Below are 18,286 nucleotides of genomic sequence, written 5' to 3' on the forward strand. Positions count from 1 at the left end.
TTTCCATTCCCATGAGCAGTGTATAAGGGTTCCAATTTCTCCATCCTTACCAGCACTTGTTATTGTCCTTTTTTTTTTTTTATTACAGCCATTCTAGTTGGTGGGAAGTGGTATCTTACTGCAGTTTTTTTTAAGACTTTATTTACGGGGGCGCCTGGGTGGCTCAGTCGGTGAAGCATCTGCCTTCGGCTCAGGTCATGATCTCCAGGGTCCTGGGATGGGGCCTGCATCGGGCTCGCTGCTCAGCAGGGAGTCTGCTTCTCTCTTTCTCTCCCTCTGCCCCTCCCCACCGCTTGTTCTCTCTCTCCAATAAATAAATAAAATCTTATTTACTGGAGAGAGAGAGAGCCAGTGAACGTGAGTCGGGGGGAGGGGCAGAGGGGGAGAGAGAGAGAGAAGCAGACTCCCTGCTGAGCAGGGAGCCCGATGCAGGCCCCATCCCAGGACCCTGGAGATCATGACCTGAGCCGAAGGCAGATGCTTCACCGACTGAGCCATGCAGGTGCCCCCTTAATTCTATATTTTTATAAGGAATGGGGGATTCATTTAATTAGATTTCAATCTATCAATACTTTGGAGATGACCTGCCAACTTCTTGACTATAGGTTTGCAAGGGAGGACCTTACTTATTTTCCTGATGCCCCAAGCCCCAGCTTATTCAATAGAACATGAATATGTATTGAGCACTGGGATAGGTACCGGAAATACAGAGATAAACATGGTGGATAGGGTCCCTGACTGCAAGCTTTTAGACAAGAGGGTGAGGGTAACAGAGGCACTAAACATATTCGGTCAGCTACAGAAGCTTAAAGCAAAGAAACACACTCTGGTTGAATGGATCCAAGATGTTCTCTCTGAGGGTGCACCTTTAAGTGAAATGGAAGATAAAGAGAAGTCAACCACATAAGATGAGGGAAAGCATATTACAAGCAGAAGTCACAGAATGAGTGCAGGGTAAGAGACACGATGCTTGTGCTCGAGGAACTGATAGAAGACCACAGGAGTGGAGCAAAGGGAGGGAGATGAGCGGGTTACAGCACAGAGCGTCATGTTAGTCAAGCTCGGGCTATGAAGCCTGATAGTTGAATGGCAATAGGGCAGCACAGAGGGATTTTGAGTAGGGAGTTTATCTGATAACATTTTCCCTTAGGGAAAAATATTATCATGGCAGCAGTCTGGAAAATGGATGAGATGGAGACAGATGGAAGCAGGGATACCAGTTGGCTTGGAAGATTCTGGTCTTTTGGACTAGAGCAGTAGCAGAGACAGCGAGGAAAAATGGATAGATTCAAGGTGGAACCAAAAGACTTGGTAATGGATTAGAGCATGCATTCATTATTTACTGAAAACCTACAACATATCAGGCATTGGGTTCATCTCCAGAGGGTCAGCAGCAACCACGAGGAACGTAAGATCTCTGCCCTCATGGAGGTCATATTCCGGTCAATTGGATCTGGAGTGTGAGATGGATGTAAAATCAGGTAGACAGCAGTGCTGTTATTTCTGGAATGGGGAATATGGATGGAGGACCATGTTGAGGAACAGGATAAATGAGGAGTTCTCTTAGGGACATGCTAATTTTGAGGGCTCATTAGACAGACAACCAAGAGATGTTGAATAGGAAGTTGGCTATTTGGGCCAAAAGTCCAGGAAGCAGGACAGAGTGGGGCGTCATCTGCAGGCAGTTGGTTACTGAATCTACGGGAATGTATGTAGTGCAAGAAGAAAAGGCGGCTTAGGGCACAGCCCCAAGGAAACTAGCATGTAAGAGGTGGGCCGTGGAGGAGAAACGTCCAGAGACTCAAGCAATGCTCAGAAAGGTAAAAGGAACACCAGGTTAAGCCAAACACAGAGTGTTTCTAGAAAAAGCAGGATCAGCTCTGATGTTGAGCAGGCCGCAAAATACGATGGTCAGGCCGACGGTCTCCTTCTTGAGTTTGAATCATGGCTCTACTGTACATGAACCTGTGACTTTCAGCAAGTTACTTTGCCTTTCTATGCCTCAACTATCTCATTTGTGAAATGGGGATAAAAAGGGGATTTACTTTAAGGGATTTTGTGACAATGGAATGACGCAATATATATAAAGGGCTTGGAGCAGTGAGTAACACAGGAAATGTTCCCTAACTCACCACTCTTAGCAGTACTAGCAGTACGATTAAGATTGCTACTAGATGTGTTGAATAAGGTATAAAGTTTAAAACTGCCATGGACTCATAATCAATGAAATGAATCGCAGTTTGAACTAGGTTTCTGCTTTAGTTTGAGTCCTCTGAGAAGCAGAAGCCATGAGGGGAATAAACGTGCAAGGATGTTATTACAGGAAACACCTGTGAGAGAACATGGCGCGAGAGCTGGGGAAGGCTGGGAGGGCCATCGGACCGCCATGCGAGGCTGACCCCGAGCAAAGCAAAGACGGAACAAAGGTCGGATGCAGGCATCCAAGGCTGCTGGGTAAGTCTAAGGAGGGTTTGGCAAAACTGAGGGGGAGTCTGGGAGCCAAAACTGACCTTCAGAGGAGAGTGGTATTTCCCACAAACGGTCCTGCCGTGGTATCCCTGCCATGCTCCTTCTGGAAGGTGGCCTGGCAGGAGCAGCCCGTGGGAGGCATGGCGTTGCTCAACCGTGGTGATGGCTTTCCAAGAGCAGAGTAGTGCGGGCCCTGGGTCAATCGCACTCTCAGCAGCTGGCAGTCTGCAAGGCACATTCTCACGGCTGCCACAGTTTCCATGTGACTTTACTTTTTAATGTATATAGGAGTCAGTTTTCACTGCAAGGGGAGCTCACTGTAGAATTTCACCTTAAAGAAAGTGACCTCAGACATCAGCCAGTTCTAACCTATCATTTTACACATGAAGAAACCAGGGTCACAAAAAAGACCAGGTGACTTTACATTCGTATTAGAAGTCAGGCAGGAATACAGCTGACCAAAGTATGGAAGGGGAACAGGATTTGCCACCCCAAAACATGCTTCTTTGGCATAAGGATTATTTTGGGCTGATTATTTTTAAGAAACAGCAGACACAGGAGAAGCTCTGAAAACCTGAGTAGAAGTTACTCTTGCGGGGCGCCTGGGTGGCTTAGTCAGTTAGGCATCTGCCTTTGGCTCAGGTCATGATCTCAGGGTCCTGGGACTGAGCCCCAAGTCAGGTCCCTGCTAAGCGGGGGTCTGCCTCTCCCTTTCCCTCTGTTGTCACGCACGTGTGTGCACACTCTCTCTCAAGTAAGTAAATAAAATCTTTTTTAAAAAAAGAAGTTACCCTTATGTAAGAGATATTTATATTTACAAGGGAAATCTTCATATATGAGGCTGTCTCCATCTCTAAATCTCAAGAAGCTGTTATCAGGGGTGCCTGGGTGGCTCAGTCGGTTAAGCATCTGCTCTTGGCTCAGCTCATGATCCCAGGGTCCTGGGATCGAGCCCCACATCGGGCTCCCTGCTCAGCAGGCAGCCTGCTTCTCACTCAGCCCCTCCCCACTACTTGTGCTTTCTCTCTCTCTCAAATAAAATCTTTAAAAAAAAAAGAAGAAGAAAGAAGAAAGAAGAAAGAAGAAGGAAGAAGAAGGAAGAAGGAAGAAGAAGGAAGAAGGAAGAAGAAGAAGAAGAAGAAGAAGAAGCTGTTATCAATGGAGAAGGCCAGGACTTAAATCTGTGTAACAACCTTATCCTTACTTACTGTGCTTTGCCTGGTCACCTCCCATAACCTGCTCCCCCAAACTCCAACAACAACTTTTATCTTTAGCTGGGTATTAAGGTGGTGGCTTGTGCCATTTTGAGTTACTCAGTTTTCCTGGGTATCCCCCAGGTGTACAGCAGGTATATAAGTTATTTACTTCTGTCTGGTTTTCTCCTATTAATCTGTCTTTTATTACAGGGGGATCTCAGCCAAGAACCTAGAAGGGTAGAGGGAAAATTATCTTTCCTCCCCTGCACTATTCATTCATCCATCTATCCATTTTTTTTCACCTAAAATGTATTAGGTAACTACATATGTCAGGCACTGAGGCTCTAGACATATATGAGAACAGCCCCTGCCCACAAAGAACTTACAGTCCAAGGATGCAGCTGGGCAAGTGAACAGATTATTATACTATGATTTGACAAATCTCACAAAAGGAGTAAGTTCTCGGAGCTAGGGCAAGATGTAGGAGTCGTTAGGTTAGGGGTGGGTGGGTGAGGGGTTTTCTGGGGGAAATGGGGCCTGATATGAATCCTGGAGACTGGCGGACTTACCTGGGTAAAACGGAAGGAGGCTGTTGGGTAGGGAAGGTGTTCCAGGCAGAGAAAACAGCCTGTGTCAAGGAGGGAGCCACCAAAAACCTGAGGAGTTGGTGGCCTGTAAACTAGGGTCTAGAAAGTGGTGTGTGTTTAGAGCAGGGGAGTGGGGAGGGGAGTGGGGAGGGGAGTGGGGAGGGGAGTGGGGAGGGGAGCAGAGAGAATAGAGGGGAGGAGAAGGTAGCAGGGAGAGAAGCAGGGGCCGCAAAGAAAAGGCCTGTGACCATGCAAAACACTTGTCCACTCTGAAGGCTCTGGGGAGGTATAGAAGGATTTCAAGCAGTTGGAAATATCAGGGATTTTGCAAAACAAAGCAGCCTCCATAAGAGTAGAGGGAACTCAATAAGCAACAATATTACTGAAACTTGACACCAAAAGCAAAAGCAAAAATTGACAAGTGGAATATCAAACTAAAAAAACGTCTGTACAGCAAAGGAAACTCAACAGAATGGAAAGGTAAACTACTGAATGGGAGAAAATATTTGCTAGCCATATATCCGGCAAGAGGTTAATACCCCAAATATAGAAAGAACTCATACAACTCAATAACAAAAAGACCAATCTGATTAAAAAACAGGAAGAGGATCTGAATAAACATTTCCCCAAAGACATCCAGATGGCCAACAGACACATGAGAAGACGCTCAACATCACTCAACATCAGGGAAATGCAAATCAAAGCCACAATGAGATATCACTTCACATTGGGCAGAATGGCTATTATCAAAAAGACAAGAAATAACAAGTGTTGGTGAGGATGTGGAGAAAAGGGAACCTCGTGCACTGCTGATGGGAATGTAAATTGGTGCAGCCTCTGTGGAAAACAGTATGGAGGTTCCTCACAAAATTACATTTTGCCAGCAATCTCACTTCTGGGTATTTATCCAAAGAAAATGAAGCCACTAACTTGAAAAAATACATGCATGTCCCATGTTCACTGCAACATTATATAGAATAGCCACGATCTGGAAACAACCTAAGGGTCCAATGACGGACGAATGGATAAAGAAAATGCGGTATACATACACAATGAAATACTATTCAGTCATTAAAAAAAAAGAGTGAAAACCTGCTATTTGGGAAAACACTGATGGACTTTGAGGGCATTATACTAAGTGAAATAAGTCAGAGAAAGACAAATACCACATGAGCTCACTTATATGTGGAATCTAAAAAACAAAGAACAGGGGCGCCTGGGTGGCTCAGTCGTTAAGCGTCTGCCTTCAGCTCAGGTCGAGATCCCAGGGTCCTGGGATCGAGCCCCACATCGGGCTCCCTGCTCGGCGGGGAGCCTGCTCCTCCCTCTCCCACTCCCCCTGCTTGTGTTCCCTCTGTCGCTGTGTCTCTCTGTGTCAAATAAATAAAATCTTTAAAATAAATAAATAAATAAATAAAAAACAAGCTCATACATACAAAGAACAGACTAGTGGTTGCCAGAGCAGGGAGGTGAGGGGTGGGGCGAAATGGGTAAAGGGGGTCAAAAGGTATAAACTTCCAGTTATAAAATAAGTCATAGGGATGTAATGTACAGATGGTGACTATAGTTAACAGTCCTATTTGCATATTTGAAAGTTGCTAAGAGAATAAATCTCAAAAGTTCTCATTACAAGAAAAAAATTTATAACTATGTATGGTGACAGACAGTAAGTTGACCTATTGTGATCATTTTGCAATATATACAAATATTGAATCATTATATTGTATACCTGTAACTAATATAATGTTACATGTCAGTTACACCTCAAAAAAAAGATTATTGAAGCTGTTAGATGTGAAATCAGAACAAAAAAAATTGAATCTGGTTGAAATATATTTTTTTAAAAGCCTAATTAAAAACTTTAGTGAAAGAGTCCAGGGTCCTCTGTACAGGTGGGCAAACCATTTCATATGTATTGGTCAAAGTGATTTACTTTTGATTGTAAAGAACACTGGCTGGGGTTAACTAAAAGGAGAAAGTTACCAGAAGATGAAATTCATATACTGTTTGCACATTACCACAACTCTCCAGAGAAATCCTCTTTCTCGAATTTTATTGCTTTCACATGCTTGTCTTTAGGTGAAAAGGTGAAGCTGAGAAATCTGAGGTGTATCAATTTCTCCCAAGTCATCATTTTTGACATTGTACAAACTATCACTTGTAAAGCTCTCCAAAATGTTAATGACTAACACTTGGGCCACCAAAAACTTGTTAATCAAGTAAGGTTTCTTATCCACTGGAAAAAATTCCTTCTTCAGTCACAAATGCATTTTAGGATTACAGCTTTGTTAGAAGATAACAAATTTGTTATTGAATCTAGCCTTATTTTCACTTGTTTTTTTTTGTTGGTTTTTTTTTTTTAAAGAAACAATCATTAAGAATCAACTCATGACTGAGAACTATAAAGTAGATTCTGATGTTTGGGCAATTACACAAACCAGAAAACAACAGTTCGGCCCACAGCTGCTCTGTAGATGCAGCGACACGTTCTGTGCGTATTTCCTAGAGAAGACCAAGTAGCTTGCAACAACATCGTAGGAAAAACCATCAGAGAACCACGCAAGTCCATAAATGAGCAACATACTTTTTAATTGATGGACGTGCCATCCCTGTATTTACCCAGTTTTGAGAGATACCTCAAAGGGAAAGCCACAAATGGGATTTTAGTGGTTTAATCATCAAATTCTACATCTGGTCATGAAAATGGAAAAACAGTTTAAAGGGGGGGGAAATCTCTGGTGGATAAAATGGCTAATAATCACTTGCTGATTTGTAGGTGCCAAAGGAAATTGATTTATTACACCAAGCATCCAGCTCTGCATTCTAAGCCTGCCACGTTTTTTTTTTTTTAAATGCACATACGCAGTCATTTAAAATTATGGATAAAAAAGAAAAGTAAATACTAAAATATTTCTGTTTAAGCTGAGACAATATTATTGGGGGGAAGAAAGGAATCCAGCACATGCAAGCATGACATTGACAATAATAGGGCACTCTATCTCATAAACCTTTTTAAAAACTTCTCAAAAAGCTTTAATCTATAGTTGCATACAGAGTTCTTGCATGGCCTTAAGTTAATATTAACAAATTATTCAGATTACTTCCCCAGCATCCTCTCCTTCTACCTGTGCTTTGCTCTAATTCCTGCCCAATCACTAACTCTCCCATCATCAATTCAATTATTCTTTTATTTTAATATCTGGTTGTGAGTATTCTGGATAAGGGACATAAACGATTAGGTTAAACTACATGAAACTTCTATAAGTTAAAAATGGCCAAATATCTGTAATTTCATGTTACAATTTAATGATCATGGAAGAGAAGTTTCAGGGCTCAGCAAACCTATTTCTCTCTCTCGGGCACAAAGCTACACTATGCTCCCCAGCCAGCCCGCGGGTTAGGTGGGGCCACATGACTGGTTTAGGCCAACGGAACGTGGGCAGACCACCTCCAAGCCTGTTCACAAAGCCTCCCACGGGATCCTGGACATGCTCCTTTTCTATCAGCCTGCTGAATAAAAAGGACTCTGCTGGCCTGGAGGAAATGGCCCTTCAAGATGGATGGAGCCTGGTCTTATGTAAAAGCACACAAGCAGAGTCTCTCCAACATGTCGGGGACTTCAAGGCAGACAAAGAAATAAACTTTACTGTGTTCAGCCACTGCCATTTTGAGACCGTTTTGATGTAGAAATGAGCCTACCCTGATCAACAGAGTAGTATTTCAAGAATCATTTCTTTTCCTAAAGTCTAGGGCACATCTTTTTCCTCATATGTGAATCTAGTCATACAAAAAAAAAATCTTACAAGGGGCACTTGGGTGGCTCAGTCAGTTAGGCGTCCGACTCTTGATTTTGGCTCAGGTCATGATCGTGGGGTTGTGAGATCAAGCCCCGCATCGGGCATGGAGCCTGCTCAGGATTCTGTCTCTCCCCCTCCCCACTCCCCCTTCTCTACCTCTCTTAAAAAAAAAAATCTTACAAAACGATCCATATGAGTTGCATTTAGTTCCATATCTAGTGAAGCACATATATTTTTTTTAAATGTATAAAATTGGAGCAGCGCATTCCAAGCTACCAAGGAGGCACGGTTCTGGCAGGGTACCAATCACTGGAATGTAATACATGTCTGAGTATAATGAGCTGGTATGCATTTGGCTGGATTGACCCAACCTCACGGGACCCGATAAACATGGGGTAATCAATCAAAAGGAATTTAGGAACCTAGAAAGAGAACTCCTGATCTTGGATCGAAATGACCCCAGCAACATCCTCTGCCATCTCAGGAGGTCTGGCCGGGCCGGCCAGCAGCGCTCTCTCTCCCTCAGATCTCTCTTGCTGAACCCCAGTTGGCATACGGAAGGCCCAGGGAGCCTGGTCCCAAGGCAGGGAAGTGTCCGTGCAGATGAGCGAGTCTCTGTGGAGAGGAGGCCCTGAGCTGTGGGAGTCTGAACTGAATGCTCAATTGTCCCAGTTCCTTTAATGCATTACACAGCCTGCTGTCTACACTGATCAAATTAATCACGAACGCTGTCTCCACAGCTGAGGTTAATTTAAAAACATTCCAGGGATTGTGTAAGTAGTGTAGTGTTTCTTCCTGGGATTCCTTATTTTCTGTGAAAATATACCGTGCCAGAATTCTTAGTGTGCTTGTTTATGGTCAGGTTCCAGGAAATCTTATGATAGTCTTTCTCCAAGACAAATTGAGAAGGTAAAACTTCTTTTTGCTGATGTTTAAATGTGGCCCAACGAATGAAATAAATTTTTTTCTTTTCTTTTTTTTTTTTAAAGATTTTATTTATTTATTTGACAGAGAGAGACAGTGAGAGCAGGAACACAAGCAGGGGGAGTGGGAGAGGGAGAAGCAGGCTTCCCGCCGAGCAGGGAGCCCGATGCGGCACTCGATCCCAGGACCCTGGGATCATGACCTGAGCCAAAGGCAGACGCTTAACGACTGAGCCACCCAGGCGCCCGAAATAAATTTTTTTCTAAATAGGGACCATAAGGTCCAGCCATGAGGGGGTTCTTTGTTTTGTTTCCTTTTGTTTTCATCAGCGTTCCCAGTACAGCAAGTCCATTGTACCGTACAGGTTAAGATTAATTCTGGCTTCCACCCATCTTCAACATACAGAGTCCAGGTCCACCAGGCCCAGGGATACCCCAAAGCGTCTCAGCCGCCTGGAGGTGTGGGCGTCAAGGAGACTCGTCAACAAACGGCTGGCTATCAAGTGCGTACCGGCATGTGTTCTCCATCTTCAAATTTCCCATGTCATCGACAGTAGATCAAAACTCAGCACCTTCCCTCGCTTCCTCTATTTCTCTCATTTAACCTTCCACGCTCGGGACTTGGGTGGGAATCGGGCATGGGGAGTGTCTTAGCGTGGGCTCCCCCAGAAGCCGACTGATACAAGGATGTGAGCGCAAGTGCTTTGTCTACGAGGTAAAGGCACGGGGGTAGGGGAGTGGGGAAGTGAGACGAGGAAGAGAAGGTAGTCAATAAAGCAAGTGTCATCAGGCAGCTCCTTTAGTTTCCATCCAGAGAGCACGGTGGGGAATGACAGAAAATGGGGAGTTAGAGAAACGGGCAAGACCCACAGGGCCTTTTATGCCATCTTAAATAGAACAGATCTTATTCTGAATCCAATGCAAAGTCACTGAAAGGCTTTAAGGAGATGGCTAACATGATGTGATTTAAGTTTTAAGAGGAACCCTCTGGAATGTGAACTAGAGGGGGCAAAAGCAGCAGCAAAGGGCAGCTATTGTTGGGGTTCAGGTGAGAAATGACAGTGCGTGGCTGGGTGGTGGTGGGCAGGAGAGAGAGAAGCAGATGGGCTTGAGGCTCCGTCTGTGATAGGATTTAGCACCAGAGTGAATACAAGTGGGGAGAAGAGTTGTCAGAAACGATGCCCAGGTTTTTGGTTGGACCAGTTTGGATACTGTTTGTCCTGGAATAGGGACAATGGGTGAGATGGGGGACAGTGAGCTCTGGAGAGCTGACCCAGAGCTCAGTTTGGGATGTCCGAAGCTCCACGGGACATCCCAATGGCTAGGTGAAGAATGCAGCAGAGAGAGGCTGGGGCTTGAGATTCACATTTCGAAGTCATCTACATCTATATAGGAAGCAGAGCTCTGTGGAAACCAAGGCTGGTAAAAGAGGCTGAGAAGGAAAACCAGAAGGTGTGATGTGGTTTTAAAATATGCCCACAAATTCTCTGATAGTCCACCTTCCAGGAGGTGAAGCCTAATCCCCCGCCCCCCTTATGTAGGACTGGACTTAGTGCCTGGCTTCACTCGAAGAGGTCGCGGTGGGAGTGGATGGAGGGTAACTTCCAAGGTCAGGGCACACAAGGCAGAGCTACTTTCGCCTTCTCTCTCTGAGTCCCTGCCATGTGGAAGTCGGCTGCTGGGCCAATGAGGACACTCAAGCAGCCCCAGAGGGAGCTCCACCAGGCGAGGAACTGAGGCTTCCTGGCCGCAGCCAGTGAATCACCGAGGTGCCCTGTCCGAGGTGGTGAGCGCACCACCTTGCAGGCAGGCCCCCCGCTGGAGTCAGGCCTTCTGAGGACTACAGCCTCGGCCAACAACTTGGCTGCAACCTCGTGAAAAACCCCAAGCCCCATCCAGCTAAAGTGCTCCTGAATTCCTGGCTCACAGAAATGGTGAGGGGTAATAAATAAATGTTGTTTTAAATCTCTGAGCTTTGGAGTATTTTGTTGAATAGCAACAGATAACTCCTACACGTCGTGCCCAGAAACAGAGCAATACTTGAAGAGCAAACGTGATCTTTGTAAAGATGGTTGCTGCTTTGGTATGTTGAGTTTTAATTTTGCATTTGTGTTCATCCAATCTGAGCTACCACGGATTATAAACACACTGATAGCATGTACATTTGGAAAGGAAAAAGGCTGCCAATTTCACTAAACTACAGTGCATTACCTTGAAGATAATTCTGTGCGACTGTGGGATCGTTCTGAGCGTGAATTGGTCACGATGGGGTATCTTTACAGAACACAGCCTGCAATGCCCTGCTTTGCTCTCTGCTCTCACAACAAAGCCCAAGCTCCTTGGCTCAAAATACAGGGCTCTTCGTGGCCTGTTTCCAGCTTGCCTTCTTGGCTGTCACCAGGCTCGTGCCCCCAGATGCTGGCCAGTGCACTTCCTATCTGGGGCCAAAGCCTTCCTTTTATATGCTTTTTGCAGCTATGTATCGATCCAGCCAGCCATTTATTTATTCCTATGCAATACCTACTGGGAAGTAAGTACTGCAGACTTGCCTTCTCCCCTGTTTTAGACCAGGTGGGCTCACGTTCATTCCACAAGGACAGTTTCAATGTCATCCTCTGTCCTCCACTTTCCCTGACTGACTCGTGGACTCAATTTCTCTTATCTGATTTCTATGGAATGGTTCATATGTTCTATATGTTCTCTCTATACACACACACACACACACACATAATTTTACATGCATACATATTCACGTAAACATACACAGTTGATCGGTGAACATGGGAGTTAGGGGTGCTGACCCCTGGCACAAAGATCCTTGTATAACTTTTGAGTCCCCCCAAATGTAACTACCAAAAGCTTACTGTGGACTGGAAGCCTTACCAATAACAGAAAACAGTTGATTCACACATATTTGGTATATGTATTATATATGGTATTCTTCCAATAAAGTAAGCTAGAGAAAAGAAAATGTTATTAAGGAAATCATAAGGAAGAGAAAATACATTCACAGCACTGTACTGGAAAAAATCCACGAATAAGTGGACCCATGTAGTTCAAACCTGTGTTACAGGTCAAGTGTAATATGTAAAAACATAAATATACATATTCATTCTTTTGAATGCTTATATATAGAAGTATAAACACACGTTATTTATATGTAACACTATTTGCCTCTCCACCAGAGTCCTGTGGTCATTAACGCATCAATTTTTTTATTCAACACCTACTATGTGCCAGGAACTGGGCTAGGAGCTAGAGGTAACAACCCTCACCCTGCACCCCACTCACCAAAAAAGACAGATATGTTGCCTGCCCTCCCAAGTTGTTCAGGGGGAGGGGGGCGGCAGATAGATATGTATCTCTGACATTCAGGAGGATGTTTTGAGTATGTCATTTGTTCAATTCATGTTGAACCTGAAGTGAATTAATTTTAGCTACTTTTAGAGTATTGGTCTTTTGCCTTTTGTTTGTTTTCATAAGCATGACCTTCAGACTTAAAACAGGTTATTGGAATAACCACTACGTTGAAACCCAGCAAGTTAACTGATGAAACCAGAAGTACTGCTGATTACTCTGGACAAAGCACCCCGTGGAAAATGATCTAATTATCCTTGGGAGATAGCCATGGCTTTCAATCTGCCACCTGTTCACTGTGATATTTTAGGCAAATCACTTAACGGCTTAATCTTTAGAAACTCAGTTTATTCATCTGTAAATGGGATATGATCCCTAATTTACACATGGCTGACATTGCAAATGGTACCTCAATATCTGTTCTCCCCTTTTAAATGGCCCCTCCTCAGAAGCCCTCAACCCATGACTGTTGGGAGTATAAATACCCCAGCTCCCTTGCCTTCAGGGGCGTTAGCTCTGAGGCTTGTGTCCTACTGTCTTCTAGAATTCCCCAGCAGGATTGAATCACAGTGGTAACTTATTTCCATAACATTTCTTTCCCTACTAGAACTTTCTGGGGTCACCTCACAAATGAACCACGTACACTCAAATCCTGATCTCAGAGTCTGCTTCTGAGAGAATGTAAACTTAGAGGAAGGAAGTGTACTGGAGAGGGTGGAGACTCAGAAATCCCTCACTTATTCTACACACATCCCTGGGTCATACTGGGCAGGAGTCAAGCTAAACAAGATCATTGGCGAGAACGTATTTTGCAAAAATGTCAGCTTTTATGTATCCAATATTTTTGGAGAAATAAATGTGGAACATTGGAATGGCACTGCTCTTAAAGCAGAAAATCATATCAAAAAAAGTTCTTGGAAATTCATCGAATTTCTTCAAGTTTCTCCATCCCAATGTCTGTCAAATAGGCACAATTATCTATTTCCTAGGGTTGATGAGAGAAATGATTGAAATCACACTGAAAAGTGTTGACACAGAGTAGAGTCTCACCAGTATTTGTTGAATGCCAATCGGATTTATGAAGACTAGATAACAGACTTATTTTCATTTTAATGTTTACGCAACCTTGGCTTATGCACATAAGTCACATATAAATAGGACTGTAATATCTTCTAAACCAATGAAACTATTGAAATAGGTTGCTCAGAAGTGATTTCTATGTTGTAATCAAACATTTCATGGTCACTATTTCCTAGAAAAACTCAGTTTTTTTTTTTTTTTTAAGATTTTATTTATTTGACAAAGAGAGACACAGCGAGAGAGGAAACACAGGCAGGGGGAGTGGGAGAGGGAGAAGCAGGCTTCCTGCCGAGCAGGGAGCCCGATGCGGGGCTCGATCCCAGGACCCTGGGCTCGTGACCCGAGCTGAAGGCAGACGCTTAACAACTGAGCCGCCCAGGCACCCCAAAAAAACTCGGCTCTTGAGTTTTGGGGATATTCCCACAAATTCTAGTTTTAAGAATAAGAGATGAATGATACCTCAACCACTCACAAATCACTAAAATCATGTTTCAAAATGAGAAACCAAGAACAACCGACTCGCAGTTCACACTTCCTCTGCAAGGCTGAATAATGGCCTCCCCAAAGATGTCCACGTCCTACCTAATCCTTAGAACCTGTAAATGTTATCTTATATGGCAAAAGGGAGTTTGCGGATGTGATCAAATTAAGGATCTTATGATAAAGAGACCGTCCTGGATTATCTGGGTGGGCCTGGTATAATCACAGGTAAGGGATAAGGGAGGAAGGAGGCTAAGAGAAAAAAAAGCAAGGTGACGAAGAAGAGATTGAAGTGATGTGGCCACAAGCCTAGGAATGTTGGAAGCCTCTAGAAGCTATGAGACAAGGAACAGAGTCTCCCCTGGAGCCTCCAGAGGGAACAGCCCTGCCAACACCTTAATTTTAGCCCCTTAAGACCCACTTTAGATTTGTGATCTCCAGAACTCTAAGAGAATAAATCTGTGTTTTTTTTAAGCCACAAAGTTTGCGGAAAGTTATTACAATGGCACTTCCTTAGCGGGGCTCTGAGAGGAATCAGTTCTCAACGTAGGTGTGATTTACAGAAAGCAGGCATCTCTCCCCGAGTGTAGACCCTCAGCATGAACCCAGTCATTCCTTCATCTCACGTTATTTTTATTTGAATTCAAGAGAGAAAAAAAATGTGTAACAGAAATACACTATAAATAGGGAGTTGCTCCAAACATGAAAAGAATAGCAAAATTAATATTCATCTTATGTGCTCAAGGCCAAAAGATGCCAGTGTTAGGTCCTAGAACCCTGTGGAGAGGGAATTCAGTTCAATAAATGTGCTAGACTGGCAAATGGTCCCCATGCCCAAAGGGCATTTAAAAAATCTAGGGTTCGACTGAATCTCAGCTGGTTCACCCGACACCCCCTGAGCGCCAACCCTAGTCCCCCTCGCAGTCACATTTCTGCTCCAACAAGACGAAAGAAACTATCACAGACCAGGAGAAACTCGCCAAACTGCAAGCACAAGGGCGCACTGGTGGGAAAGAAACCGCTCACAGAAAGAAGGTGGTTCAGAGAAGGGCTACAGTCCATGATAAAAATAAACTTCAGTTCTGGGGCAGCTGGGTGGCTCAGTCAGTGAAGCGTCTGCCTTCAGCTCAGCTCATGATCACAGGGTCCTGGGATCGAGCCCCGCGGCAGGCAGCGGACAGGAACACTATGCTACCTGGCATCTGACACCAACTTGGTGCAGACCGTCTGACTCATTTAAGACTAGCTGAAGCTCTGCCCGCACGATCTGTGGGTGGAAAAGCACCACTTGCTACCGGAGACCAGGATGATGGCGAAGTTCCAGATCTTGGGGAGAATTTTGATGAAGCTTCCAAGAATGAAGCAAATGGAATTGAGTTACCTTCTGAAGAAGACGAAACTTGAAGAAGTTACTGGGAGCTGCTATTTTATATTATGACTGTGTTTTAAAATTTTGTTTGTGGATCTGATAAAATCTAGATCTCTAGTATTTTTAAGCCCAAGCCCCTTGGATACTATAGCTCCTTTCAGCTTTTGCTTAGACACAATTCATTCTTTGCAGCTAATTAAGCTGAAAAAGCCTAGGAATAAAGTTTGAAACAAGGTTAATAAAGTCCCTTGCCTAGTAAAAAAATAAAATAAAATAAACAGAAATAAAAACAAAAAGTATAGGGCTCAAGCCAAATTCTGATGCTTATGACCAGGAAAATGCATGCTGATGATGATTTATTCATTTGATGAGTGTTAACTGTCTACTATGCACTAAGCATCACTTAGGTGGCATGCAATTTTCTAGATCACTAAAATTATGGTGCAGTATTTCTATTTAAAAAAAAAAAAACAAAACCCACGGGACGCCTCAGTCGGTTAAGTGTCTGCCTTCAGCTCAGGTCATGATCCCAGGGTCCTGGGATCGAGTCCCACATCAGGCTCCATGGTCAGCGGGGAACCTGCCTCTCCCTCTGCCTGCCGCTCCCCCCTGCTCGTGTGCTCGCTTGCTCTCGTTCTCACAAATAAATTTTTAAAAATCTTAAAAAATTTTTAAATAAAAAAATAAAAACCCAGTGCTTATATTAGAAATTTCTACAGAGCAGTCACAGTTTTTACTGTAAGCTGTGAAGCCCCAGGAAGCAAGGAGTGGGTGCCTTGCCTTTTCTGTAAAGGTATCACCCCTCATGTGGAGGCTGGAGTTGATGGAACACGGTGTATGGGCAGCTCCCGAAGAGCTGACCACTTTACATTTCGAAGCCTGTTGAGCAGATAATAAACACACCAGCTTGGGAACCTGATACTGTGTAAAGAAAGCACATTTCACAAACTGAAAACCACAGAATTGCAGAATCCGAACATGGATTCTTCATTTTAATATTCCTTGGTTTATTGGGGGGCTTCTCAGCCTTTCATTTAATTTGGTGGCGCTTTGAAAGTGAAGCTCTTGGAGGTCCCGTTTGCAGGCTGCTAAGGAACTGCTAATCTCATCTCCCAAAAGCAGTTGGTCTTTCTTAAGTGGGCTTTCTAACAATACAAGAACCTCCAACGTTCAAGGAGAATGTGATTATGAGCAAATTGCATCTGCTTACATTTTTATTGTGGAAAGGAAATTGAAACTTACAATCCTACATTCTGAGAACCTGGTTTGAGGTTTGTTCTGTTTGAACTTCAAAATCCCTTAATACTGCGGCTGACTGATGAAAGATTTTTTTTCCTGTAAGTCAAACAAAGATAGTCAGGCTCACCTTTCAGAAGCCTGTTCCAAACCAAGGCTCTCAGCCTGCTCTCCCCAGGAATTGTTTGACTAAAAAAATCTCCGCAAGGCAGTGATTCTGCAAGCCACTGCCCCCCATCTCCACCTTGGGCAGACTGGAGACATTTTTGGTGGAGAGGGTGCTACTGGCATCTAGTGGGTGGAGGCCACGGATACTGGTCAAAATCCTACAATGCACAGGACAGCTTTCGGACCATCCCTAACCGAGAACTATCCGGCGCAACGCAAAAGGTCAACAGTGCCCCAGAGGAGAAACGCTGCTTTAGTGCTCTGAGGAGAAACCTCAGAAGGCAAGATATCACAGCCAGAGAACCAGGAAAGCTTTTTCAGCGAGTGATTCCTAAAAGGCTGCCCCAGTGCCCTAGAGAAGAGCAGGCACCCGAGCCAGACCACCTGGGTTTGAATGCCCACTCCATCACTTATTACTGGCTGAGCCTCCTTGGGCAAGTTATTCAACTTCTCCATGCCTCATTTTTCTTCTCTGCCACACGGGCTCTCAAATGGGTTAATAGTCCTAGAGTGTTCAGAACAGTGCCAAGCCAACAGCACCATGTACGCGGGCACTTACTAAGTGGCTTTGCTGATCTCAGGAAAAATAAGTTTCAGGGCTTCGACAAGTTTACCAACAGTAGAGAAACGGCTTCAGATTCTAAATTGCCAGAGCAAGAAAAAGGAGTTGATTTCATCTGACAACCACATCCTTTCTTTCCAGTTCATTAACCTTAATCAGAGGAGTAGAGGAGCCCCCTTCCCAGCGGGCTCAGCCCAAGCACAGCAAACGCTTACTCTGTTGTCCTGTTTCTGCAAAACCAGCGACTGACAAATCAGTTGGTGCCCTTCAGATAGAACGGCAAACACAAAACTACACAGGCCCAGAATCCACCCGCCCACCGCCACTCGCACCGCCGCGGGCACAGTAGATGCGCGCCGACCACCAAGCCAGAACGCACCCACCCGGCTGCGCGCAGAGCCTCCCTCCTCCGTGGAGCCCGCTGGGTGCAGAGAGTCTGGGAACAAGTCTCGCCAAAGGGGCGCGGGGAGGAAAGCCGGTGCGCGCCCCGGGCCTGGCACCTGGGGAAAGCCCGTCTCAGCGCGCACAACCACACGCGCGCACACCCTCGCGGGGTGCCTGGGGGGACCAAGGATAGAAGCGGCCGCGAGGAGGAGCTCAGGCCGGGCGAGGAGCAGACACTCACCTGGCCGCGTTCCCTAATCCACCTGCCACCCAGGGGAACAGCAGCGGGAGCGCCAGGGCCCAGCGCGGCCGCATCTTCGCGCGGGGCCTCCCTCCGCCGCTTCCCGCTGCTCCTCCTGAGCCCCCTGTCGGGAGGGCGCGGGCCCCGGGGCGCTGCGGGCCGGCCGCCTCCGCTCTCCTCGGCTGCTCGGGGCCTCCGCTCCTCCCGGGCGCTGTCCCAGCGGGCGGCGGGGGCGCCCTGGCGAGGCGCGCGGCGGCTCCTCTCCCGGTGCGGCGGGGCCCGGCGCGCGAGGGGAGGGCGGGGCGGACGGCGCACATCTGGCTGGGACCCGCCTCCGGCACGACCCGCGCATCCTCCTCCGCGCTCTCGGCTCACCAGAGAAACTTCCCCCAGACTCAGTGCACTTCACTCTGGTCAGAGTCACCACGTCGCGCCAT

The 18,286-nt window shown here is 45.4% G+C and overlaps 1 protein-coding gene across 2 annotated transcripts in view; it reads right to left on the reverse strand.

Annotated features, from left to right (window-relative positions):
- The window catches only part of EGFL6 (EGF like domain multiple 6), a 59,765-nt gene extending 41,788 nt beyond the window's left edge, over positions 1–17,977 (reverse strand). For both annotated transcript variants that reach the window (XM_027608562.2, XM_027608560.2), the window contains exon 1: positions 17,850–17,977. In XM_027608562.2, coding sequence (XP_027464363.1) covers positions 17,850–17,923 — 74 coding nt within the window. In that variant the 5' untranslated portion in view covers positions 17,924–17,977. The remainder of the gene's footprint in view (positions 1–17,849) is intronic.
- Positions 17,978–18,286: the final 309 nt, after the last annotated feature.

This window comes from Zalophus californianus, chromosome X (assembly GCF_009762305.2).
Source record: "Zalophus californianus isolate mZalCal1 chromosome X, mZalCal1.pri.v2, whole genome shotgun sequence".
Classification (NCBI taxonomy): Eukaryota; Metazoa; Chordata; class Mammalia; order Carnivora; family Otariidae; genus Zalophus; species Zalophus californianus.